At 42.6% G+C, this 25329-nt stretch overlaps 1 protein-coding gene across 4 annotated transcripts in view; it reads left to right on the forward strand.

Moving 5' to 3' along the window:
- The first annotated feature begins 7333 nt into the window (after window positions 1-7333).
- Faxc (failed axon connections homolog, metaxin like GST domain containing) overlaps window positions 7334-25329 on the forward strand; it is a 60049-nt gene continuing 42053 nt past the window's right edge. The window contains exons 1-3 of one of the 4 annotated variants that reach the window (XM_050145367.1): window positions 7867-8001; window positions 12169-12278; window positions 13273-13408. In XM_050145367.1, coding sequence (XP_050001324.1) covers window positions 13370-13408 — 39 coding nt within the window. In that variant the 5' untranslated portion in view covers window positions 7867-8001; window positions 12169-12278; window positions 13273-13369. Of the gene's footprint in view, window positions 8002-8341; window positions 13409-25329 lie in introns of all 4 variants that reach the window. The other 3 variants (XM_050145364.1, XM_050145365.1, XM_050145366.1) reach the window with 3 other exon arrangements.

Consider the following 25329-nt stretch of genomic DNA (forward strand, 5'->3'; position numbering starts at 1 on the left):
CCAGACTGGACCTTGCCTACTCTGCCCCTGGGCAAGGACACAGAACTAATTTTTCTTTGTCCTTTCACTGGGGCCTTTGAGAAAGCCTCGGAACAGCTCCCAACAAATCCACACAGCGAAATCCTGCCTCACAAAACAAGTATTTGTGGATAAAATGTGCATGTATGTCTCATCTCAGCTCAGGTTCATAGCTTTCTGTTTTAGTGTGACATCTGGCATGTAACTGGCACATGTAATGAACTGATTGTAGTAAGTTTTTTTTTGGGCTGCCAGCTCACAGGTAATGACACAGAGACTTCCTACTAATTATGAGAGCTTGGCCTTTAGCTTAAGCTTGCTTTCAACTAGCGCTTATAACTTAAACTAACCCATATTTTTTATTAATCCACATTCTACCATGTGGCTTTTATCTCTGTTTCATTTTGTGTGTCTGTCTTGTTTTTTTTTTTTTCCTCTATCCCATTTTGTGTGTCCGACTTGTTCCGCATCTTGCTTGTGTATCTGGTTCCTAGATTCGTCTCGAGTTTCCCTTCTCTGCCTAGAAGTACTGCCTATCTCTCCTGCCTAGCTATTGGTCATGTAACTCTGTATTAAACCAATCAGGAGGTGCCTTAGGCAGAGGCACAGCTTTACAATGTAAACAAATACACTGCGACAACTGATGAGGTTAATTTTCTTACATAGGATCATTTTTCTATTAAAGAAAATGTTTTTGTTCTTAGGGACTGAACCCTTGAAAAGTAAGAGACATGCAGTTTAGGTGAAATAGCTTTAAAAATGGAAACAGTCCATGTTGTTAGAAAAGGATGATTGCAGCTGTGCATGAGGATGCACACCCCTAATCCCAGCACGTGGGTGAGAGAAAGCAGGCATTCTGTGGGTCTGAGGCCAGCCTGGTCCATACAGCAATATCTATGTCAGTCAGGGCTACATAGTAAGACCCTGTCTCAATTAATCAATCAATCAAACACACAAACCCCCAAAGGCAAAACTAAACATAACAAGAAGAGATAATAATAAAAAAAGAATAGAAAAAGATGGATGGATGAAACACTTTTCAGAACTTTAGAAATGATTCCTATGAATGTGTGCTTGCCTGGGGAGAAACCGTGAATGAACATGCAGGGAAATGTCAGCTGCTGGGGATTCTAGGTGCTTGTGTGAGATTTCATTTGTGTTCTGACAAATAAAGTTTGCCTGGAGATCAGAGGGCTGAGCTAGCCCCTAGGTAATCATCAAAGCTGGGCAGGGGTGGCACATGCCTTTAATCCCAGCACTTGGGAGGTAGAGACAGGAAGTGATAAGGTGGGGTGCAGACAGGATCTCAGGCCTTTCAGATGGAGGAAGGAAGGTTCTCTGAGCTTCCAGGGTTTTACACCGATATCTGACTTCTGGTTTTTACTAAGAATGATTAGTATCATGCTTCATTTGATGGGCATACACAGACGCCCACTGCATTGCTTCTTTAGCTTCTGTAAATCTGAAGAATTCTAAAATAAAAAAAAAGGAGAAGATGCATTGAAAATATAGTTTTGATTAGCCTAAGGGGGAAAATCCTGCATCAATCAATGTGAAATTATGTTTCATACTTTTTTTTTTTAAATAAGAATTCTTACGTAGCCTGGCGGTGGTGGCGCACGCCTTTAATCCCAGCACTTGGGAGGCAGAGGCAGGCGGATCTCTGTGAGTTTGAGACCAGCCTGGTCTACAAGAGCTAGTTCCAGGACAGGCTCCAAAACCAGAGAAACTCTGTCTCGAAAAACCAAAAAAAAAAAAGAATTCTCATCTAGCTGTGCCAGGTCTTTATCAAGTTCCAGGTCTTGTGCCAATGCTATCTCCTCTAATCCTCACAGTGACCCCATGAGATCAGGGCTATTAGCAACTCTGTTCCACGGAGACAGCACGTGATGTATTCAGAATTACACAGTAGTAAGGAGGCAATTTTGATCCTCTGTACTTCCCGCCTTTATATGGTCACAACTGCATTTTTGCAGTATAAGCATGCAGCTGGATTATCTTGGCACATCTGAATGGTCTGCACACAACATAGCCCCTTCAAAAGCAAGAAAGCTGGTTTACAAAACAGTGTTTCTATGTGTACCCATGGCTGTTCTGGAACTGGATTTGTAGGTTGGCCTTGAATTCAGAGATTCACCTGCCTCTGCCTTCTGAGTGCTGGGATTAAAGGTGTGCACCACCACTGCCCATCTTTTCTTTTTTTAATTCCATTTTATTTTTTAAAACTTTTCCTTTAAACTTTATTTTATGTGTATCAGTGCTTTGCTTGTATGTATGTATTAAGCCCTTTTCTTTTTATTTAGACAAAAAGAGGAAATGTGGAATATTTATACACTGTGAAGATGTGTTGCTATGACTGGTGTAATAAACAGCTGAACAGCCAATAGCTAGGCAGGAGGTATGGGCAGGACTTCCAGGCACAGAGAGGACTCTGGAAAGAAGAAAAGCAGAGTAGCCAGCCTGATGAAGAGAAAGGTAATACCATGTGGCAGATCCTAGATTAATGTAAATGGGTTAAGTTATAAGAGCTAGTTGGGAAAAAGGTAAGGCCAAGTTTTCATGTCATTATTTGTGAGTTGACAGCCCAAAGAAAAAAAATCTATCTACATTTCTACACTTTCCAAAATCACTGACTGACATAGAAAACAAACTTGTGTGGGTAGTGTGTGTGTGTGTGTGTGTGTGTGTGTGTGTGAGAGAGAGAGAGAGAGAGAGAGAGAGAGAGAGAGAGAGAGAGAGAGAAAGAGAGAGAGAAAGAGAGGGGGAGAGAGAGTAAGGGGGAGGAGAGAGAAAGAGCAGGAGAGGGAAAGAGAAAGGAAGAGAGAAAGAGGGAGAAAGAGGGGGGGGAGAAAGAGAGGGGAGGGCGGAGATATTCAGGGTCTAATGTAGCCCAAACTGGCCTGAGACACACTTTATCTTCCTGCCTCTATGTCTCAACTGCTAGGATTACAGGCATGTACTTGCCCCTCCCCCATCATTTTATATGGTGCTGAGTAATCCTGGGAAAAGGAAAGGCAGCAGAGGAAGCAAGATGAGAATGCCTTACTGAAAAAATGTACCAAGCCACATGGCTAACCATAGATAAGAATTATGGGTTAATTTAAGTTGTAAGATCTAGTTAGTAATAAGTCTGAGTAATAGGTCAAACAGTTTATAAGCCTCTGTGTGTTTATTTAGGACTGAATGGCTGCAGAATCAGGCAGGATAGAAACTTCCATCTACATGGGCTCTCCCCATCAATCACTAATTTAGAAAGTGCCCTACAGGCTTGCCTACAGCCGGATCTAATGGAAACATTACCTTAATTGAGGCTCCGGCCTCTCAGATGACTTTAGCATGTGTCAAGTTGACATAAATGACCCAGTATACAAATCAAGAGAACCAAATCCTTACAATAAAACTCAGAAGAACATTATCAAATAAATTATTTATTATTGAATAATGCATAGACATTTTAATAAAATAGCCTAATACATTTAATTATTTAAAATGCGTGAAAGAATCATTTCACATCTACTTGTTACAGTAGCAAGGTCTTAAATACTTTAAGTATAAAAATTGTATTTTAAAATGAGAAGTGTAGCATTATGAGAAATTTCCTAACACAAATAAACTGCCCATCTTGCTCATTTGATTATGCCTGAGAAATCTGCCAGATCTTTAACTGCTCAGGCAGGGAAGTAGAGACAAGATAACGCACCTCTTATCGGTCCCCTTTTCTCCTACCCACTTCCTTAAGTTTCTCTACTGTCCCAAGGCTTCCTCCCTAGCTCAGTACTTCAAGGGTCAGTTATGCATCACCTCTGCCGTAATTATTCTTCTAGAGTCTTGGTACAGTTTTTAAATTTCTGATACGATTCCAGCCCAATCCTTTTATCTGTATGTAATGGTCAAACTCCTTAAAAAGAATGTGATCTGGTGGGGTTGATGCTTTCAGTCCTCAGAGGTCTGAATTCCTTCCAAGCTAGTGGTATGGAGAACTGCCATTCAGCCCGTCTGGTATCACCTGGAAACGTGTTAGAGAGGCAGAGCTTCTGCGCTCCTCAAAACGCATTCTGAGCTTACACTTTACCAAGCTTTCCCGTAATTCATGTGCACAGAGTGTTTGAGAAGCACTGGTGTGACCTAATTGTCATTTGAGTGTCCTGACTGACTCACAGGCGATACATAAGCTGGTTTCTTTTTTGAAACAGGTAGTTCAGACTAGCCTTGAATGGGAAATTCTCCTGCCTCAGCTGAGTGCACACACACGCATACACACACACACACACACCTGGCTATATACATACACTTGAAAGGTTTGGGAAACTTGTGTGGTTTTCTCTTGGCCAGCTGTCATGGAAGAGGTGACAATGTAACTGTAGGTCACTGAGGTTTTGTAGTCATTCAATTTAGATGCAGTTCAGATTGTAGCCTAAGTATTCCTTCAATACTGCAGACAATGATCCAGCACCCTTGTGTGGTGTGAAAGGCAATGCAAGTGACAGACAGTTCACAGGGCCACTGTGTGAGACTTCAGACTTCTTTGGGTTTTGACACTGACCGTATTGGGATAAGCTTCTGAATGGGCCATTCATTGTTCTTTTGGGATCTTTGTTTCTTTGTAAGATGAGTGGAAACATGTGACTAAGAAAGTTTGTTTTGGCCTGGCAGTGGTGGCATGCATGCCTTTAAACCCAGCACTCTCAGGAGGCAGAGACAGGTGGATCTCTGTGAGTTCGAGGCCAGCCTGGTCTACAAGAGCTAGTTCCAGGACAGCCAGGGAAACCCTGTCTTGAAAAACAAAACAAAAAAAGAAAGAAAAAGAAAGTTTGTTTTGAAAAATTATGTAGCATAACACCACATAGGCAGGTGGTGTTGGGTTAATTAGTTCCTACCCTTCCAACACCTTGGCCCAAGTTAATTTTGAAAAACAAAAAGTTTGGAAAAGAAAAATACTTATCAGTTCCGAACCAAGTGTGATTTTAATGCTATTATAGGGGAAATTAAGACTCCCCCTTTGGGTTCTTAGTTTTGTTCACAGACGAACTTAAAAATAGCCAGTAGGAGCTCCAGGGAAATTTTATCAGTGCTAGCATCAGACTTCCTGAGGAGCTGGTCTCTTGGCCAAGTGAATGACAGGCCCAGAGGAATCAACTCTTAAGGGAGGAGACAATGGTATGAAGCTTTCTATTCTTCAGAGAAGATGAGAATGCCATGTTTGCATTCAGGAATACCCAGAGGTGTATTCCATTCTTTTGACCACCAGGAAACAGCAAAGCTGACAGAATCAGTCGTGATAATGGACGGGATGGAATAAAGGTGCTGGTTATGACCCTGGGATCTTCAAACCATCCCAGTGACTGGTGGAACCTAGGAGGGGTGTGATAGCTCATGCTTAGCTCCTACCCCTTCTGTCTTCAGATGAGATAGGACTGCACCGCAACTGCCAGTCCAATCTGGGATCAGAGTGTCCCCTGGGCTTTAAGAAGCCATTCTTTAAAGACTCACTCTCCCCAGCTCTTTCGTTAACCCAATTCTGTTTAGCTATTTATTTGTTTATTTATTTATTTACTTTTTTTTTTTCTAGTCAGGGCTTTTCTGTGTAGCCCTGGCTGTGCTGGAACTCACTTACTCTCTAGACCAGGATGGCCTTGAACTGAGACAGATCTTACTGCCTCTGCCTCGGGAGTGCTGGGATCAAAGGCATGAGTCACCTCTCTGGCCTGTTTAGCAGTTTAATATCCTTCTCTTGGGCTCACCAACTGGTTGAATCCCTGCCCTGAGCCCTGTGTTGCCTTCTTGCTGTAGCTGGACTGTGCTTCTCTGTGCAGATGCTTTTTCTAAGTGAGATTTAGGTGAACCTTGAATGAAACGCTGGCTAAAAGCTTCCATAGCTTGCATACCTGTTGCCTTAATGTTTGTATCTGCTTTCCTTGTTCTCTCAAAGTTTACCGATTCTTAGTTGTGTTGGCTCTTTGGAGTTGACTGTCTTCTCTCAACATTTTTGGCTATAGTAATAATAATCTTTGCCTTCTATGGCATGCTAAAATTTAACCTGCATCAGATTAAGATGCTCTTTTTGTTTCTCTTGTGAGATTTTTTTTTTTTTTACGGTTTATTTGAGACAGGGTTTCTCTGTGTAGTTTCTGTGCTTGTCATAGAACTAGCTCTTGTAGACCAGGCTGGCCTCGAACTCACAGAGATCCACCTGCCTCCGCCTCCTGAGTGCTGAGATTAAAGGCTGGTGCCTCCACCGTCCGGCCCTCTCTTGTGAGATTCTACTTGACTCTACTTGCTTCTTAAAGACACCCACTGTAGAATATCATGACCATTTAAACCATATTTGAGTCAAAGATCAGGAAATAACAACTTTCCAATGACTTTCCATCCGCCACAGGGAAGAGCAGAGGAGCTGTGTGAATGACTTTGCGGGATGGGGAAAGGAACCCCTGAAATTCATGTCAGCCAGGCTAGGGACTCCTTCCATGTCTGTGCGGGCAATGATTATTTCTAGCACGGCTGGACTACCTGCTTCTTATAAAGGGGCGAAGTCCAGGAAATGGGAAGCCTTTCATCCACCACCCCATTCTCTACTGTCTTGGGCGATGAATGTGTTCTTAATTTCACACCTGCATTTTAATTGTGAAGAATCTTATGTTTTTTAATGTTTTAATTTTATTTCTTCTAAACTAAAACTGCCCATGCTTTGGTTAGAATTCGTGCACAAATCACAAACTTCTATAAGACACGGTTTTGTTCTCTGCGCTTAAGGACTTAAAGGGCAGGGAGGAACATAGTTTGTTGGTAGAGCACTTGCTCTACATACAAACATACATGTATGTATGTATGTATGTATGTATGTATGTATGTATGTATGTATAAGGCCCTAAATTCAGTTCCTAATAATCTCCTCAGGTTATCCAGGGTAGGGGAAACCACTGAATACACAGTTGCTTATTTTACAATTGTTCTGCACCAAAGGGGAAGGAGACCGACAAAGCATGCATCAGAGATATCCTAGCTAACAGTTTCTGAGGGGCAAAGAAGCAGTCAGAGGGAAGATTTCTCACCTAGAGCACTTTCTGCTGTTATTTGTCAAGGCAGACATTTCTTCGTCTGCATCCTGCCCAGACTTAGGTGTCTGTGCCTCCCTGAGCAGAGGTTTCCCGATGGCCAGACTCTCTCGATCTTAACCTGCCTCCGCCTGACGCTTCCGGCCGGCGGCTCAGGGCAGGTGAGTCCCGCGCCCGCCCCGCACGACGCCTGCGGGAACGGGCGGCACCGAGGGCGGCGGCTGCGGGCTCGGCCTAGCCGCAGTCACAGCCTCCCAGGCCACCCGCCTCCCCGAGCCCCGGCGGCCAGCCCTGCAGTTGTCCCCTAGCAAACGGAGGCAGAGCATCGCCGAGATGCGGGGCGGGGGGCAGGGCGCGGGGTAGGTGACTTTATCCCGCCTCTGTTGCCCGGCCCAGGGGAGCAATGACATCACGTGGCCCTTTCCACGCGCCGACACAAAGAGCGGCTGCGAGAGGCCTCGGCCAGGGAGGCCGGCGGCCGCCGCTGCCTCTCAGGGCTCCGGGGCCCCGCCAGCCCGGCCCTCCGCCCGCTGTCCGCGCCCTTCTGCCGCCACCGCCGTCGCCCGCGCCCCCCGCGCACCGCTGAGCCCGCCCGGGCGCCGGCTCTTTCCCATGCGGGCTGCGAGGGCCCTGGGAGGGGCGCCCGGAGCCAGCCGCGCAGCATGCACTGGGGGGTTGGCTTTGCCTCGTCCAGGCCGTGCGTGGTGGACCTGAGCTGGAACCAGAGCATCTCTTTCTTCGGCTGGTGGGCCGGGTCCGAGGAACCCTTCTCCTTTTATGGGGACATCATCGCTTTCCCTTTGCAGGATTACGGTGGGATCATGGCAGGGCTGGGCTCGGATCCCTGGTGGAAGAAAACCCTTTATTTGACCGGGGGAGCTTTGCTGGCCGCGGCTGCGTATCTGCTCCACGAACTCCTGGTCATTAGGTGAGCCGCAGAGAGGGACCCCCACACGCGGGCGCCCACAGGGGCATCTGGCCCAGACAGGGCTGGCGCGAAGGGGGGTCCGGGGCCAGCCCCTCCGTCCAGCCGCCCAAAGATCCAAGCGTCCTCTCCCATCTTCTTCCCTCTAAGGGTTTCATGGTCACCTGGCCACTTGTGAGGGGTCATTTAGAGTTGATGGGAGAGTTAAATTGGGAGGGGAAAGCATTTGCCTTCTAGCATTTGGATGCTAAAAGCAAAGTGCTGTGAGTCACTCGTGCTATGGATCAAAACAGTCTGTTAAAGCCCCATAGAAAGATTCTAACTGCAATCAATGCCTTTGCAGCAATAAAATGAAGCTCTGCAGAAATACGAAGGTACATTTTATAAACGCCTAATTGGTTTATGGGTAACAGTGCTGGAATATTAAGTATTAACCTCATCTCTACATAAAAGGTTAGTTCTCCCTTACTCCTCTCTAAATGTCAACATTATTAAGAGGCTGCAGTTGCAGAAGCTTGGAACCTCCAGTCGCTGTTAAAGATGCTTGGCTAAGTAGCCCTTGTTCAGTTTTGATGCAGCCTTAACCTGCTTACTTATCTGCTTATCTGGTGTGGAACTGTAAGTGCCTTCAGGTTTAAATGCTATTGTTGTGTGCACGGTAGGAGATCCGAGGGCAGCATTAGAACATGGGGTACTTGCCATAACAGGGAGTCTCCCTGGGCTGTAAACAGTTTCATGGCTGCCTGCCGCAGAATGTGTACAGGGCTGACTCGAAACTTAACAATAAACGGAGGCCCCCTGGTGTTGGTCTTACTAGTCCCATAGGTCTTTAGCGGAGTAGGTGATACCACAGAATACCGAGACAGTCTTTGGTTAACTGCTACGTCCGTTTATGGTTAAAATTTCCCTGCATTTGGGTCCCCAGTCACTGGAGATTATTGGAGGCAGAAGAGTTTTGAGTAGTTCAGCATTTCTCTTCTGCCCAGTATTTTCTGGAGGGGCAAAGATGTGTTAACACCACTTTCCCTAGAGGTGTGGTGACTAGAATATAGTGAGTAGAGGCATACCGTGCTAGGTTCTAAAGTGGCTGGTGACCTCCAGTGGGCTGATGGGCGCTCCAGGAGGACGCTGTGATAGCCCGACAGTGTTCACATTGTTTGTTGGTTCTGAGAGGGTAAGAAGTCAGCTAGGTCTGAGAAATTGTGTTGGCTTTCCTATTATTTAGCCACAGTGGAAGACTGGGTGAGAGGTTTAAGTTCGCCACATCTCACTTAGCGCATTGCCTCAAATCTACTTGAACCAAATACAAAAGTTTTAAAGTGAAATGTCTCCAATATTAATTAATCCCCATATGTGCCGCCTTAGAACTCTGTTTCAAGTCAGGCTCTGTCCATATAGAGAACTCGCACACACCTCTGCAGCACTTTAAACAGTAGCTAGTTGTATCCCGACTTTATTTCAATCCAAAGCCTGTGGGGACTGACTCCGCACCATGCAGCTTCCTGACATTTTCCCAGTTGTGGAGAGTGAACACTTCATATAATTGAATCTAAAATGTGGCCTAGATGACCTTGCAGAAATAATGGGGCTTTGGGAGCTCACTTTGGAAAAGACCACGCCCTGGAAGCTTAGGATCCTGGACACTTTTAAGTCCTCTGCCCACGTTAGGTCCTTCCTGTTTATGGTGACCACAAATCTCAGCTCTGGATACTTCCTTGGATCAAGATGTCTTAAGATCCCTGTTTATTTAATTTTGTTTCTTGAGAAATGAGTTGATAAACCTTATTATAATGCAAGCTGAAAGAAGGCTGGCAAAGTTTTCAGAACTTGTTAGGACTCTGTGCGTGTGATTGCAAGTGTCTTTAACAACTACCACTCAAGAGGAGAATGAAGTTAAGGAATCTGCCCAAGACTATGCAGAAACAGGAGTGAGCCAGTATGGAGCCTGGCTGCTTGTGAGAAAGGGCTCACTTTGAGGTGTTTTGTTGAGGAAGAGAGGAGAAGAACAGGGGCATTTCCTAGGAAGACAGGCCTGTGGTCAAGATGCAACTTTCTGCTAGCTTCCAAGAGCAGAGAGTAAGGGACAGACAGGAGCACTGAAGACAGGCTTCAGAGGGTACAGGACAGGAAAACTGCCACTTGCTCTGTAATCTAAGCTTCAACTGTCTGTACAGTGTAGGCAGAAAAACAAATCAACACCTGAAATGTGGGGGAGGAAAACATAATGTAAAATGTTCGCACTGTCATTCATTGGCAGCTCTCAAGCCTTCCCTACCGTGCCTGGAACTTTCTGCTGCCCAGGTTAACCATAGTCTGTGACTTTGTCTCATGAGAAAATGAAGTTGTCAGGCCACTTAAGAAGCCTAATTAATGAATATAATCAATGTATTTATTTCTAGGAGGAAGCGTGGGTACTTGTCTGGGATATTATTTCGAGTATCTGTATTTTCTCTACTGTTATATTTTTAAATGATTATTGTCTTAACCCTTTGTTTTCCTCAAGTGGAAATGGCCTGGCATCTATAATAAATTTACTCAGGCATCTGGATATTTGCTTATAAGCTCAGTGACTAAATAATTCTTCATTCCCTGGAGCTCATCTACGCTTTGGTACTCCAGCTGAAGAGTCTCTATCAGATCTCCACAAGTGACTCATGCTTGTCACAGAGGCATGGTCATCTGTGGTGTCCTTAGAGCAGGGCAGGACCTAGTTAGTCTCTTATTCGGTGGGCCAGCTGGCCTCTGCAGGTGTTCTCTTTTCAGATCTCACTCTAAGGTAATTTTATGAAACACACTGCACAGGAAGCAACTCAGCTATCTGACCCTAAACTAGGGGGTGGGTCCTGACAAATAGGAGGCCTATGGAGCTGCAGGATTATCTGGGTTCAAATTTGCTTCTGTATTTAGCCAACCAGACACTGTTGGTGCTAATAACTTCTTAATTAGTATCATCTATAGAGTAGAAATAATACTAGTGGTCTTCCTTTTCCAGTTGACTTAATATGTAAACACATGTGAACTATGTAGGACAGTTTGCCATGTGGGCATTCTATAAAGATTAGCCATCACTAGTAAGCTGAGCCACACTGGCTGGGTTAATAGAACTAACCAAGAAATTGCCAGTTTTCTTTTCTTTGGAATTTTGGGATCTGGAGTTATTTCAAACTTGATATATAATACCTTTTTTTCATTTGTACTAGGGATTGGACCCAGTGTTCCACCTGTGGAAGCCAAGTAACCCAGCACAGAACTATGTCCTCATCACCTCACTCCACTTTTGGCATTTTCTTTCTTTCTTTCTTTCTTTCTTTCTTTCTTTCTTTCTTTCTTTCTTTCTTTCTTTCTTTCTTTCTTCCTCCTTTCCTTTCCTTTCCTTTCCTTTCCTTTCCTTTCCTTTCCTTTCCTTTCCTTTCCTTTCCTTTCCTTTCCTTTCCTCCTTTCCTTTCCTTTCCTTTCCTTTCCTTTCCTTTCCTTTCCTTTCCTTTCCTTTCCTTTCCTTTCCTTTCCTTTCCTTTCTTTTCCTTTCCTTTTTTTGTTTTTGAGACATGGTCTAGCTGAGTTGCCTAGCTTTGCCTTGAACTTGTAGTTTTCTTGCCTTCTGAATAGCTGGGGTCTACCGCCAGGCTTGGCCTGACAAACTTGATCTGAAATTGGTGTTCCTTGGGCAAGTTACATTCTGACTTTTAAATTTCCTGCCTACTATGAAATGTTAGTCTGGTGTCCCAAATTTAAACTTTAAGAGTCCTCAGTTTAGAGTGCTATTATCAGAGTTAAGTGGGCTAATATGGATCGAGTCTATAAAGTCATTAGCAAGCTGGCTCCTGACCAGCATCTATTTTGACTATGAGATGCCTAAGTGAACCTTTAGAATTCAACTCTTCTGGCCAGTAGGGCAGAGGATTTCATATTTATCGCCTTTTAGTTCTTAAACTTTTGACCTGCTAATTTACACAAAACACTACTTTGTGTTGTGAATTATTTTATTGCGTAAAGTCAGTTATGAATTGTAGAGTTTGTGTTGTCTACCAACAGTCCAAATAAGTCCTGGATTTTAATATATGGCCTCCCACACATTTCCTATCCAGGAAAGTCTTTGTTTTATAGTAAATGTTTTCATTTTTTGGCTTATAATTTCAGAACGAGTCATTCTGAGTTCTTTAAATTGACTAGGCCCCTGGCTGGTGAACCTCAAGAGAACTTGTTTTAGGAAGTGGAGATGCTGAAGCTGGCGAGCACCGTGCAGTGAAGGTGACAAACCATGCCTGCTTGGCCAGAAGTCGGTACGGAATTAAGCCGGAACGTGGAGAGGAAAGTGGAAGCTTAGGGAGGACCAAGCCTCGACAGTGGAGTTCATCTGACAGGGAAAAGCTAGGCAGACTACAAGATGGAATTGTAATAGGTTTCTGTGGAGTTTATTGAGTCAGATTTGGTGAACTGGGAAGAGTTTGTATGTCAACAAAACCATATCTTGTTGTGTAAAAATAAATTCTTCCACACTTTCAATGCTTAATAGCTTACTAAATGTTTACAGATACTGTTTTATTTAATCCTTGTGATTATTAATATAGAAAAGGAAATAGAATGTTTGGTATCAGACTCCCCGTAGAAATGCATCCTGTCACAGCAGACCCATCCGGTTATCACCTCATTGTATTGGGAAGGGTCTGTTCCGATGTGTTGTATAAGGCAGGCACATAGGTTTTGTCCAGTTCTGCAATGTACTGACAACGTGACTGTCTCTGCTCCCAGCATTCTCTGTAGCTCAGGCAGGCCATAACTGTGTGATCCTTCTGTTTCAGCCTTCCAAGAGCTAGCATTAAGGGCCTGACGTACTATGCTCACCTTCTAGAACTTGCAACCATAAAATATATGCAATATGTCTACTTCATAAGGTTGTTTTGAAAGTTAAATGAGATAATACCCATGACATCAGAATGCTGCAGAATCAGGTAGAACACATAGTAAACCCAAAACGCCTCCTCTTTGAGGAAACCTGAAGGTAATCCTCTTGCCCATAGGCTGCATGTAATGGAAGCAAACTGATTTGTAGTTACTTCCCAGAGCCACTGGATTATAGTCATTTCAGAGTGTGTAAGAACCTCTTGCATGTCTACTAGGCTTATGTTCTCTAAACAGGGGATGAGGTAAGACCTGCACACACACTTCTGCTTGTTCACAGAGGACTCCAACCCTACAGGGTCCCCTTGAGGCCCTAAGACAACAACACAAAGCTAACGTGCAGGGTGTTCTTTATTTCTGTTTTGGTTTTGACAGGAAACAGCAAGAGCTTGACTCCAAGGATGCTATTATTTTACATCAGTTCGCAAGACCTAATAATGGGGTCCCCAGCTTATCTCCTTTCTGTCTGAAAATGGAAACCTACTTAAGAATGGCTGACCTACCCTATCAGGTACTTGTTTGCAAATATGTTTTATTCTTATGGGTCTCAATATCACATAGAGGGGGTGTAGTTAATGTCACACAAATGGATGTCAGAATAGAAGGGTCTGAAGGTAACAGTGCTCAGTCTTTGGTAAGAGAGAGATGCTTGATTCCAGGGTCTTTGATTTCTTTTTACACCAGTTTTAATGAAGGAATCATGGTATTTCTTTTAATGTGTCCTTAGGTTAGAGGTTTGGATGGGCTTACTGGGCGACAAATGAGATGTGTGAGTGTACCACTTCCTGGTGGAACTTTTCTTTTAGGTTTTCATTTATCATTTTGTCCTTCATGAATGTGGGTTTGGAGGGCACAGCAGGCGTTGGGTGGATATTTGAAAAAAGAAAGATTGGCAATACCAAGGATTTAAGTGTATTAGATGTGTACTAGACAAGGTTTCTACCACTTAGCTATAGTTCTGGGCTTCGAATATATTTTTGAACTTTTCAATGTTTTGCTCAAGTGGCTTTCAAGGGCAGTATCTGTTTATTTCAGCGCTAAAAGATGCAAAGGTTGTTGGAGAGATGCTCAGTAGTGACTCCTGTAAGGGATCCTGGTTCGGTTCCCAGCACCTACATGTGGTTCATGTATCATATGTAACTCCAGTTACAGGGCATCCCATGTCCCCTTCTGACCTCAGGCATCAAGTCAATCATGTGGCAAAAGACTGACACATAAAGTAAATAAAGCTAAAAAAATTCAAGAAAAAAAATAAAGAAAAAGAAACACACAGTCGTATATACATGCCTACACATACATACACACTCATAAGAAGTAAGTGATTTACAAGTATTTTCACACCATGAGAAAAAGGAAATAAGCCAAACTCTTAATTATACCTAATTACTGAAGTTTAGAATATGGGTTTAGAATATGGGATATAATATATATATATTATCCATTTTCCCTTAGTAATGCAGGAGCTAGCTAACACTTTTGATGTGATTTTGCTGTTGTTGTTGTTTCTCTGTGTAGCTTTAAAATTTTCCCTTATGTTTTCCTTTTTTAACAAGTTCTATCTGTAGGTAAATTTGTTGAAGCTCTGTTTCTATAATGGTTTTTGATATTATGGTCAGAGAAAATAATCTCTGTGATACCAAGTCCTTCAGTTTACTGAGACTTTATTCAAGTGTGTGGTTATTTTCTCTTACATAGTGGAAAATAATTTATAAAATCTTATCAGTATGCAGCTATTTGTGTGTTTACTTGCTTGAAGATATTGAATGTGTTATTTAGAGCTGCATTTTTTTGCTTTGCCTCTTGGTCTCTGAAAGGGTAAAACATTTAAGTCTTCTTTGATTGGTCTCTATTTTGCTCTTCTATTAGCATTTTAATACTACTTATATATTTGAGGCTATGTATTAGGTATGTATATTACAAAGGATCACATTTAAAAAGGTTTTAGTTTTCAAAGTACCATGCCCCTCTGGTTCTTTTTAAACTCTTCCAATATCAGTTCTTATATATCTTTAGTCTCTTCAATAATTCTTAAAGCTAACATAAAAAGCAAAGGATTTCATTATGTCATTTTCTTTCTTTTATTAAACATAATTATATCTTTTGAATCTTTACGATAACAAGACTAATACATTTGAGCGTAAATGACATTTCTTAGGACAATAATCGAATTTTCAATCATAAAACATTTCCTGAAAAAAGTAACTTTCTTGCATTTTTATAAATCTATTTTATTTCTAGCTTATTGGGCAAATGCCATATTCTCATATCCGCTTTTATATTCAGTATTTTATTTTGGCTGATGTCAGAAATTGATGAAGAAAATCTGACTCCACGAAGATGCATAGTTTAGAACTAGAGAGGCTGGCTTGGGGTTTGCTGTTGTTTTCCTTAGTAGTTTGTTGGTTGGGAGTATACATATTCTTACACGTGTGTCATTATTATACTCTGTTTAATTTGGCCCTGTTCTCCACTGCTCCCCTACTCTCTTGATGGTCCAATTCTTCTCCCCAAATAGTCTCCTCCTCCTGTATTCAAGTCACATGAATTCTATTACCCTCTATTTCGCCAACATTCTGTTTCAGATCTCTTCCCCTCTCATGGTCCTCTCTCTTAGTTTCGTGGTACACACAAATGCATGTCTATGTATCAATTTAAATCTAGTTTTTTTCATATGTAAGAAAATATGAACTTGGTCTTTCTGAGTCTGGTGTGAGTCACTTACCACAGTGATTTCCAGTTCAATCCATTTTCCAGTTAACTGACACAATTTCATTTTCCTTTATGGCTGAGTGAAACCCCACTGTGTACATATTTTCCTTATTCATTCACATATTGTCAGACACTTAGGCTGGTTTCTTAATTTGGCTGTTGGAGATAGTGGTGCATTAAACAAAACACATAAAGTTTGATTTAGATTCCTTCAGCTGCATATCCAGAAGCGGTTGGTATAGATGGCTTATATGGGAGCTTTTTTTACCCCCCAAAACCTTGATTCTGCATATTGGCTGCACCAATTTATATCTACTCCAGCAGTGCTTAAGGGTTGTTCTTTCTCTGTATTTTTTTTTCCCAGCATTTGTTGTCATTTGTTTTCTTGGAAAGAGCCACTCTGCCTGGAGTGAGATGGACTATGTGCTTTTTTTAAATTCTGAGGAAACTAATGATCAATATTCTTAAAATATCCCCTTTAATAAATTTTCCTGCCTGTTTGCTGTTGTCTGGGTCTCTGCTCTTATTCCCCCGGTCTCTGCGCTGTCCTGCAATTCTCTGCTTCTATGCGGAGCTTTCCTCTTGTCGGGCTTCCAATGCAATGCAGTGTTCTGTTTTTTGTAACCATTATTTTTTTCTACGTTTTATTGTTTTAGTTTTTAATTAGGTGTGCCTGTGTGAGTAGGGGTGTGCATGTGTGCATACAGGTGCTTGGGGGAGGACTCAGGCGATCCTTTGAACTTTTACTTACAGGTGTAGATGTGATCTGCCAGAGGTAGGTGGTGGGAATCACACGTGGGTTCTCCTGACTGTTGATCCTTCTCCCTAGCCCCTCATTGTGTGTGTTTTTGTCTGTTGTGTTCTTTCTTTTTCAGATGGTTTCTGTGTTGCCTTGGTTGGTTTTTCCTCTTGTCTTTTTCTTCCTAGTACAGGTGTGTATCGCCATTCTTGGTCGACAGTTGACTAAAGTTGACTTTTTTCTTAAAAAGTGTGTTTCCTTCATCAGTTTTCCTAATATCTCCCTTTATGTGTGGGAGGATATTTATTATGCTACCTAAAATACTGGTCTGTTCCAGTATTTCTGCTTCATGCTGCCTATATTCAGTGTGTTTCTTTTCTCTTGGGGTGGTTATACTTATTGGAGGTCTAGTGTTTTGGTTTTAGATCTCCTATGAGGGATACTGGATTTCCTGCCCAGGAATTTGTACTGGGCAAGGGCTAAAGCCCTCTCCATGTTTTTTCATCCTGAATTCCATTGTGACTCGATTATTTCCCATCTATGGACAACTTTATGACTAGTATAATGAGTACCCCCAGTCCTTCCCCACAGATCCACTTATTGTTATTATTTGCCTTCCTTTGCTTTACTCTTCTTTTAGAAACATGTTTGGGTACATCATTTTGAAGTACTGTGCAGAAATTATGACACTTCACCTTAAATGCTTTAACATGCATATTTCCCAAATAAATACAGTTTTTCTACAGAACTACAATATACAGTAGATACATTGGCTTTTCCCAATGTGTTGCAGTTTTCAGAAGGTAGTCAGATGGTTTTGAATGTAGCCAGTAGAAGGTGTCTGCGGGTAGTTCTGCAGTGCAGTGATTATTCACTTACTTCTAGAGTGGATAGCAGTTGAGCTGTAGATTTAGTGGTCGGTTTAGCAGGTCAGAAGTCTAAGACTTTGAAATCCCTCTTAGACTTTGAAATTCTTCATCTCAAAATGGCGGCGATGATAATGGCAGGATCACACTTAGGTATAATCATATCCAAGAAAGCTATAATTGTCTCTAAAATGCTGCCTCCTGCTTTTTGGCCATAAAGCATAATCAGGAAAACATACTTGAGTCAATCATTTTCAGAATTAATCTCTAATTTTTATTTCTGTAGTTTTTGTTCATTTTGTTGTTTTAGAAAAGGATCTCATTATGTAGCCCTGACTGTTCTGAAATTCACTATATAAACCAGGCTGGCCTCAGACTCACAGAGATCTTCCTGTTTCTGCCTCCGCTTTGGTGGTATTAAAGGCGTGCACCACTATGCCCAGATGTTTCTGTGGGAGAATGCAAGTCACACAAACATGTACCAAGAGTCCAGGGGAGAGCATGGTCTAGGGGCAGATATGGGAACAGTTCTACTTTAGGGGAGGAGCATGTACACTGTTTAGTGGAAGCCAAAGGAAGGGCAGATAATCGTTTCATTCAGGGTAAGTAGTTCATTAAGGTGAAATTTGAACAAAATTATTTAGGAGGCCAGGGTATTGCAGAGGATGAGGGGGAGGGGTTCATATAAAAGTGGCAACTATGCAGTGATCTGGTTGGGTGTGGAAGTGGAGGCTGGCAGGTGGCAGTTGCTGTGTGGTGTGAATGTACAGTTGCCACTGGAATTCGTTTCTTGTGAGAGGAGGTTGCTGGAATCAACCAAGGGCCTATGTATGTGAGACAAAGTGATCTGCGACTGAATAACAGCCTCAGCTTTTACATTTTGCTTTGTTTTCATGTGTGCATGTATGCTATGCCTGTGAATGTGTATGCATGTTGGTGTGTGTGTGTGTGTGTGTGTGTGTGTGTGTGTCTCAGTGCGAGGGTTTGTTTTTGGAGGCCCAAGGTTGATAATGGGAATCTTCCTTGATTGCTCTTCCACCTTATTCACCAAGGCAGGACCTTTCAATCAAACCCCGAGCTTGCTGACTTGGCTAGTCTCCCTTACCAGCTTTGGGATGCTGTCTCCATCTCCAAGGTTGGAATTATAGGTGAGCTGCCATGCCCACCCAGTATTTACATGGGTCTGGGAATCTGAACTCTGATCTTCTTGAGTGCATGGTAAGACTGGTCTTGAACTCAACTATGTTTGTTGTCCAAGCAGACCCTCGTCTTAAAGTGATCCTCCTGCCTCAGTCTTCTTAGTGCAGGGACACAAGCATACAATACATGCTTAAATATCACTTGATGATTTTGAGGAAAAATATTTGCCCTCGTTTGCATTGTAAAGAGTTCCTTCTGGTGGCATTGTTGAGGCTAGATTTGAAGCAGTGAGTCTAGAAGGGATATGTTAGGAGGATACCAGTGAAGCAAGAGAAACTGGAAGCAGAGGCTGTGTGGTATGGGGATTTTACACTTCTAGAATACAAATTGCATGAATGTCAGGTGCCCTAGTAACTTTCAGAGTTGTGTGTAATGAGTCTTTTTCTGTCCCACCAGCCAACTCCCAAATAACCACACGGAGACTTATATTAATTATGACAGCTCAGTCTTTAGCTTAGGTTTGTCTCAACTAGCTCTTATAACTTAAATTAACCAGTTATATTAATCTACATTTTGCCATGTGGCATTATCTCTCCTATATCTTGAACCCCCTTTGTCCTCCAAGTCTGGATGGTGACTCTGCCTTTCTTCTTCCCAGAGTCCTCTCTGTCCCTGGAAGTTCTGCCTAATCTCTTCCTGCCTAGCTATTGGTCATTCTGCTCTTAATTAAACCAATCAGAAGGCATCTTGGCAAAGACACATATTCACTGTATAAATAATATTCCACAACAGATATGTGATGTTTCTTTTAGTTAGCATTAATAATGTTAGCATTAATAATGTCTAGGTAGTGGCCATGTATGCTTGTACAAGTTGTTTACTATATAGCAGTATAGGGCCAAAAATTCTAGGGAGAGTTGGCTAGTGCTTTTCTAGAATTTTCTGATATAATACACCTTTGCAAAAAGGTGTCTTCTTGGGGGGAGGGGGAGATGTGTGGGAGNATGGTGCATAGGCAATCTGTTTAGTTACCGTTTTTTTTTCAGGGTAGGCCTAATTTCATTTGTTAATAAGAAATGAGATAAAGCATCAACACTCTATGAACAGAGACCAGTCTACCCAAAATAGTGCCAAGTGGCATTTAGCTAGTTTACACTGCTTTTGAGTCTTCCTAAAAGGTAAGATCATCTACCAGTTTGAGAAGTCCAGGACCCTGAAACTCAGTCCAAGCTTGTGAGCACAAGCCTGCCCTGTCATCATGACCCTGTGATCTCACTGAGATTTCAGAAGCAGGGCGTACTCTAGAGTGTATCGTACACAATTTGTAAGAAGGGCAGCTCCTAGACAGAGACTCGCTTTAGAGAGTTGCCATCTTCTGTTGTTATTGAGGCAACATGTGTCACTGGGAAAGGCACATACACGTTTTGGTGTGATTTAAGCAAAAGCAAGTTGAATGATTTAAAAACACATATGTCCCTAATCTGACTTATGGATATTTGGCCTGTATTTATGTCTATGGACCATGTATGTGTGTGTGTTTGGTGTTTGTGAAGGTCAGACAGGGCATTAGATGCTCTGGGATTGGAGTTAGAGATGGTTGTGAGATGCCTTTTTTTTTTTTTTTTTTTTTTTTTGGTTTTTTGAGACAGGGTTTCTCTGTAGCTTTGGTGCCTGTCCGGAACTAGCTCTTGTAGACCAGGCTGGCCTCGAACTCCCAGAGATCCGCCTGCCTCTACCTCCTGAGTGCTGGGATTAAAGGCGTGCGCCACCACCACCCGGCCGGTTGTGAGATGTCATATGAGTTCTGGGACTTGAACCCAGGTCCTCTTGAAGAGCAGTCAGTATTTTTAACTACTAAGTCATGTTTCCAATCGCAACATGATTGACTTTTAATACAATATTTTTATTAATTCTTTGAGAATTTCATACATGCATTTAATACACTTAGATCATGTTCACCCTCAGCTCTTTCCTCTAACTTTTACCAGATCTACCTTGCCACCCCCTTCAATCCACCCTCAGCTCTTTCCTCTAACTTTTACCAGATCTACCTTGCCACCCCCTTCAATCTATTTTTTTTTTAATACCACACTAAATCCAATTCGTTGGGCCCCATTTACTCATGGGTGCAGAGTCATCCATTGGAACATGGCCAACTTCCCAGGGACCACATACTTAAAGAAAACTGCTGTTCCTCACCTTCCGCCATCCCCCGTGGCTCTTTCCATCAGCCTCTACTCCCACTGTGCTGCAGTTGACTGACGTGTCTTCTACAGGTCCTGTGCACGCAAGCACAGCTGTGGTGCATTGGTGAGCACTGTGGTCCTATCCTATCCTATGCAGAAGACACTGTCTGTTCTGGTCTTCTCTAACATTTGGGTCTTAATCCCAATGGCCCTCCATAACCAAACTTTAGTATTTTTATTTTGTTTTGTGTTCTGAAATTTTTGAAGTTTTGGGATTACTAGGGAGAGTTGGCTAGTGCTTTTCTAGAATTTTCTGATATAATACACCTTTGCAAAAAGGTGTCTTCTTGGGGGGAGGGGGAGATGTGTGGGAGGAGGGGGAGGGAAATGGGAAACGGGGAGGAAGCAGACACTTTTAACAAATAAATAAATAAAAACATCAAAAAAAATAAACACTAATGCAATAAAAAAAATAAAAAGGTGTCTTCTTGTCTAGGGTTTGGTCTGAATGCTGCCTTAGTTTTAGTTTGTTTTCTCCAGCAGAGAAGGTGGGTAGCTGTCAGTCTTTGCAGCAGGGGCTGTCATATCAGGCCTGCGAAGGAAGAAACCTTTATACATATTTAAATACTTGAGGGGGAATAAATAAATATTTTGTTGTACATTGTAATCAGAAACTGCTCTTTTGTTCCTGTCCACCAAGACCCAAATAATCACCCAGAAACTATATTAATTACAATACTGTTTGGCCTATTAACTCAAACTTCTTATTAAGTAACTCTTATATCTTAAAATAACCCATTTCTATTAATCTATATATCACCTCGAGGCTGTGGCCTACCAGAAAGGTTCTGGGTGTCTTTCTTCATCGGCAGGCACATGGTGTCTCCTTGACTCTGCATCCTCTCTCTGTGTCCTGCCTGGCTTTATTCTTCCTAAGCCATTGGCAAAAAAAACCTTTATTCATTACCCAATAAAAGCAACACTTATACAGGACATCCCACACCAATACATGAAGCTCAGATTTCAATGTCCTGAGTTGTCCTCTTGTGGTGACCCATGCCTGCTCTTCTGCGTCTGCTGCGGTGTTGCACTCTTGGTAGACTTTACGGCCTTAAGAATGTACTATATGGCTTTTTATGGGAAGGTTTTGCTGATCTCTAGAGACACATTTAAAGATATTCAGGACTGATAGATCCCAAATTCCATCTAATACTGTCTTGTCTTAAAAGAAAAACCGCACAACTTTATATAGCTAAAATTGACACGCAAAAAGTTGCACATTTCAAGAGTGTTGATAACTCTTTTTCTTTTTTAACCAGGGAAGTACTTACGAAAGCTTTGTCACAGTCAGGAGTGAGGGGACCAGCCAGGTGGTGGTGCAAACCTCTCATCCTAGCGTTTAGGGCCGGAAGCAGAAGGACTGGGAGATCAAGGCCAGTCTTAACTACACAATGAATTCAAGGCTAGCCTGGGCTACACGAGACTGTTTTTCAAAACTAAACAGAGTGAAAGGATTATTCTTCTCAAATTTTCATCTTCCTCTTGGAAGTTTGCTTCCTCCCATCCTTCATTGTCCTCAACAACCATGGAAAGATCTTCTGTCACTGGAGATTAGTTTATACTTTCTAGAGTTTCAGAAGAATAATTTACAATGTACTTCTTTTGTATGTGTGCTGGCTTGGAACTCACAGAAATCTGTCTGTTTCTGCCTCTCTAGTGCTGGGATTAAAGATCTGCACCCCCAGCATGTGTGTGCCTGTTTGCGTGTGGCCTGTAGAAGCCATGATAGGTTTTCCTCCATTGCTGTCTATCTTAAGTTTTGAGATGTGGTCTCCTACTGACTTGGAGTTGTCTTACTGCTGTGAAGAGACACCATGACCATGACAACTCTTTTTTTTCCTTTTATTTAATTAACATTTTTTCATTTATTTTACATCCTAACTAGAGTTTTCCCCCTCTCTTTTCCTCCCGTTCCCTCCCCACTCCCACCTGCTCCTCACCCACTCCTCTTCCCTCTCCATTCAGAAAGTGGCAGGCCTCCTGAGGGCTTGAACAAAGCGTGGCACAAAGTTGAGGCAGGACCAAGCTCCCCCCTCTATATAAGGCTGGACAAGGCAATCAGAATGGGAAACAGGTTACCAAAGCCAGCTAAGCCTCAGCTAAGCTCCTGATCTCACTTCTAGGAGCCTTACAAAGAGACCAAGCTACACAACCCTCACACACATGAAGAGGGCCTAGGTCGGTCCCATGCAGGCTCCCTAACTATTGGTTCAGAGTCCACGAACTCCCATGAGAACAGGTCAGCTGTCTCTGTGCCCCCCACTCCCTGGCATGACCTTGCCCTGCTTGGCTCATACAATCCCTCCTCCCGTTTCTTCAGAACTCCCAGAGCTGGGCTTGGCTGTGGATTTCTGCATCTGTTTTCATTACGGGATAAAGGCCCTCTGATGACAATTAGCGTAGTCACCCATCTGATTACAGTAGATTATAGGCACTCTCTCCACTAAGAGTCTTAGCTGGGGTCATCCTTGTGGATCCCTAGGGTTTCCCTGGTATCAGGTTTTCCCCTAACCCCTAAATGGGCTCCCCATCAAGAAGTCTCTTTCCTGACTCTCCCCTCCAACCTGCCTGCAACCTGCCTCCTGCATCCTACCTGCGACCCAAGTCCCCCGCCCCCCCGCAACCCCCAACCCTGGCCTCTCATTTTCTAAGGAGAGCTCTTCTTTTTCCCCTTCCAAGGGAAATCCTTGCATACCTTTTTGGGCACTCCTAGTTATCCAGCCTCTCTGGGGCTGTGGATTGTAGGTTGGTTATCCTATACTTTATTCCTAATATCCAGTTATGAGTGAACACATACCATGTTTGTATTTCTGGGTCTGGGCTACCTCACTCAGAATGCCTTTTTCTAGTTTCATCCATTTGCCTGCAAACTTCAGGAGGTCATTTTTTTTGTTTGATTTTTTTCAGCTGAGTAATACTCCATTGTGTAAATGTACCACATTTTCCTTATCCATTCATCAGATGAGGGACATCTAGGTTGTTTCCAGGTTCTGACTATTGCGAATAATGCTTCTGTGAACATAGTTAAGCAAGTGTCCCTGGACGACAGCAACCCTTATAAAAGAAAGTGTTTAATTGGGCTTGGATATAGTATTAGAGGGTTAGTCCATGATCATCATGGCAGGAAGGAGGCAGACATGGTTTTGGAGCAGTAACTGTGAACATTATATGCTGATCCCCAGAGAGCATGCAGGAGAGGGGGGAGGCAGAGACAGCCATCCCCGAATGGCACACCTGCTCTAAGTCAAACACCAGAGCTCCATTTAAACCAGCACAGAGTTCATGATTTTGACCAGGCTGACGGGATAGCAAACCCCAGGATTCTGCTTGTCTCTGCCTGCCCAGTGCTGAGATCACTTGCCAGTTCCACTTTGGTGTTCCGTGTGGATTTTGTGGCTTGAATGCAGATCCTTATGCTTGCAAGGCAAGTAGTTTACTGACTGAGCTGTCTTCCCAGCCCTGTGTAGTCCTTTTAAGTCTGGCTAATTCTACTCACAAAATTACTTAACAGTTTATCTATATTATTTGTGTATAAGTAGTTCATTTTCTTTCTTTTTCCAAGAGTGATAATCCATTGTATGTCTGTAGACTTGTCTATTAATTTGCCTCTGAATAACATGTTTCCTGTTTTTGATCATTAAAAATGTTTGTGCATTTTAAAATATTTATTTTATTTTGATTTATGTCTATGTGCATAGTGTTACAGGTGGATTGTGAGCCACCTGCTATAGTCAGTGAGAACCAAATTCCAGGTCCTCTGGAAGAACACTACATTTTCTTAACTACAGAAACATCTCTCCACCCAAACTTTTGTTCAGATGTCTTTGCATGGCTATATGCTTTCTGACTTTTGGGTAAATACTTAGGGGTAAACTGGCTTAATTAGAAGAAAGTTGTAGGGGGCTGGAGGGATGGCTTTTTAGTTGAGTTAACACTTCTCTTCCAGAGGATCCTGGTTCAGTTTCCAGCACCCACATGAAGGCTCACAGCTGTCTGTAATTTTACTTCCAGGGATCTAATGATGTCTTTTGCTTCTACTGGCACCAGGCATGCATGGGGTGCAGACATACATGCAGGCAAACACTTATACACATGAAATAATAAGTACATTTTAAAAAAAAAAGGTGAAGAGAGGTGTGTGATTAACTTCATCAGAGGTTTTTAAGTGGTTGGCCATTTAACATCCCTGCCATGTAGTTGAGTACCTGTTTTCTCAGAGGGGCTAACATCTGCCAATATGTTACATTACAGGGTTTGCATTACCTATTTGTACAAGGTATGAGGAAGAGTTTATGGCAATTAGATTAATTTAGGATGTGTAGTCTGCAAAACAGTGGATACGGTTCTGACAATCAACTTTGAGGCTTAAATGACTTTATTTATTGAGAAATATGATTGAAGACATGAAATTCTCCAGGATCCCCTCATTCATGTGGTCCAGGTCTTTGCTTTTTATACATTAGAGAACACACGTTACTGTAATTTTAACAATTAATTGTGTGACTTGATCTAGCTACCTCCTTTCTGGATCAAGATATTCTGAGATACTGTAAGCTTCTAATACCGTTATAGATCAGAATGGAGCTTGTCTGGACAGATTCTGGGTACCACCCCAAGGACTAAAAATGAAAGGTTTGGGCTGAAAACCAGGAACCTGCTGAATTTCCTTTAGGAGACACTGCAGTGCTTCAGAGTTCCCTAACTCCCCTAGTCTAGATAGAATTTGAGTTCA

The sequence above is a fragment of the Alexandromys fortis genome, unplaced genomic scaffold, assembly GCF_014885135.2.
Source record: "Alexandromys fortis isolate MF-2015 unplaced genomic scaffold, M_Fortis_MF-2015_v1.1 scaffold_2_1_26212458, whole genome shotgun sequence".
NCBI lineage: Eukaryota > Metazoa > Chordata > Mammalia > Rodentia > Cricetidae > Alexandromys > Alexandromys fortis.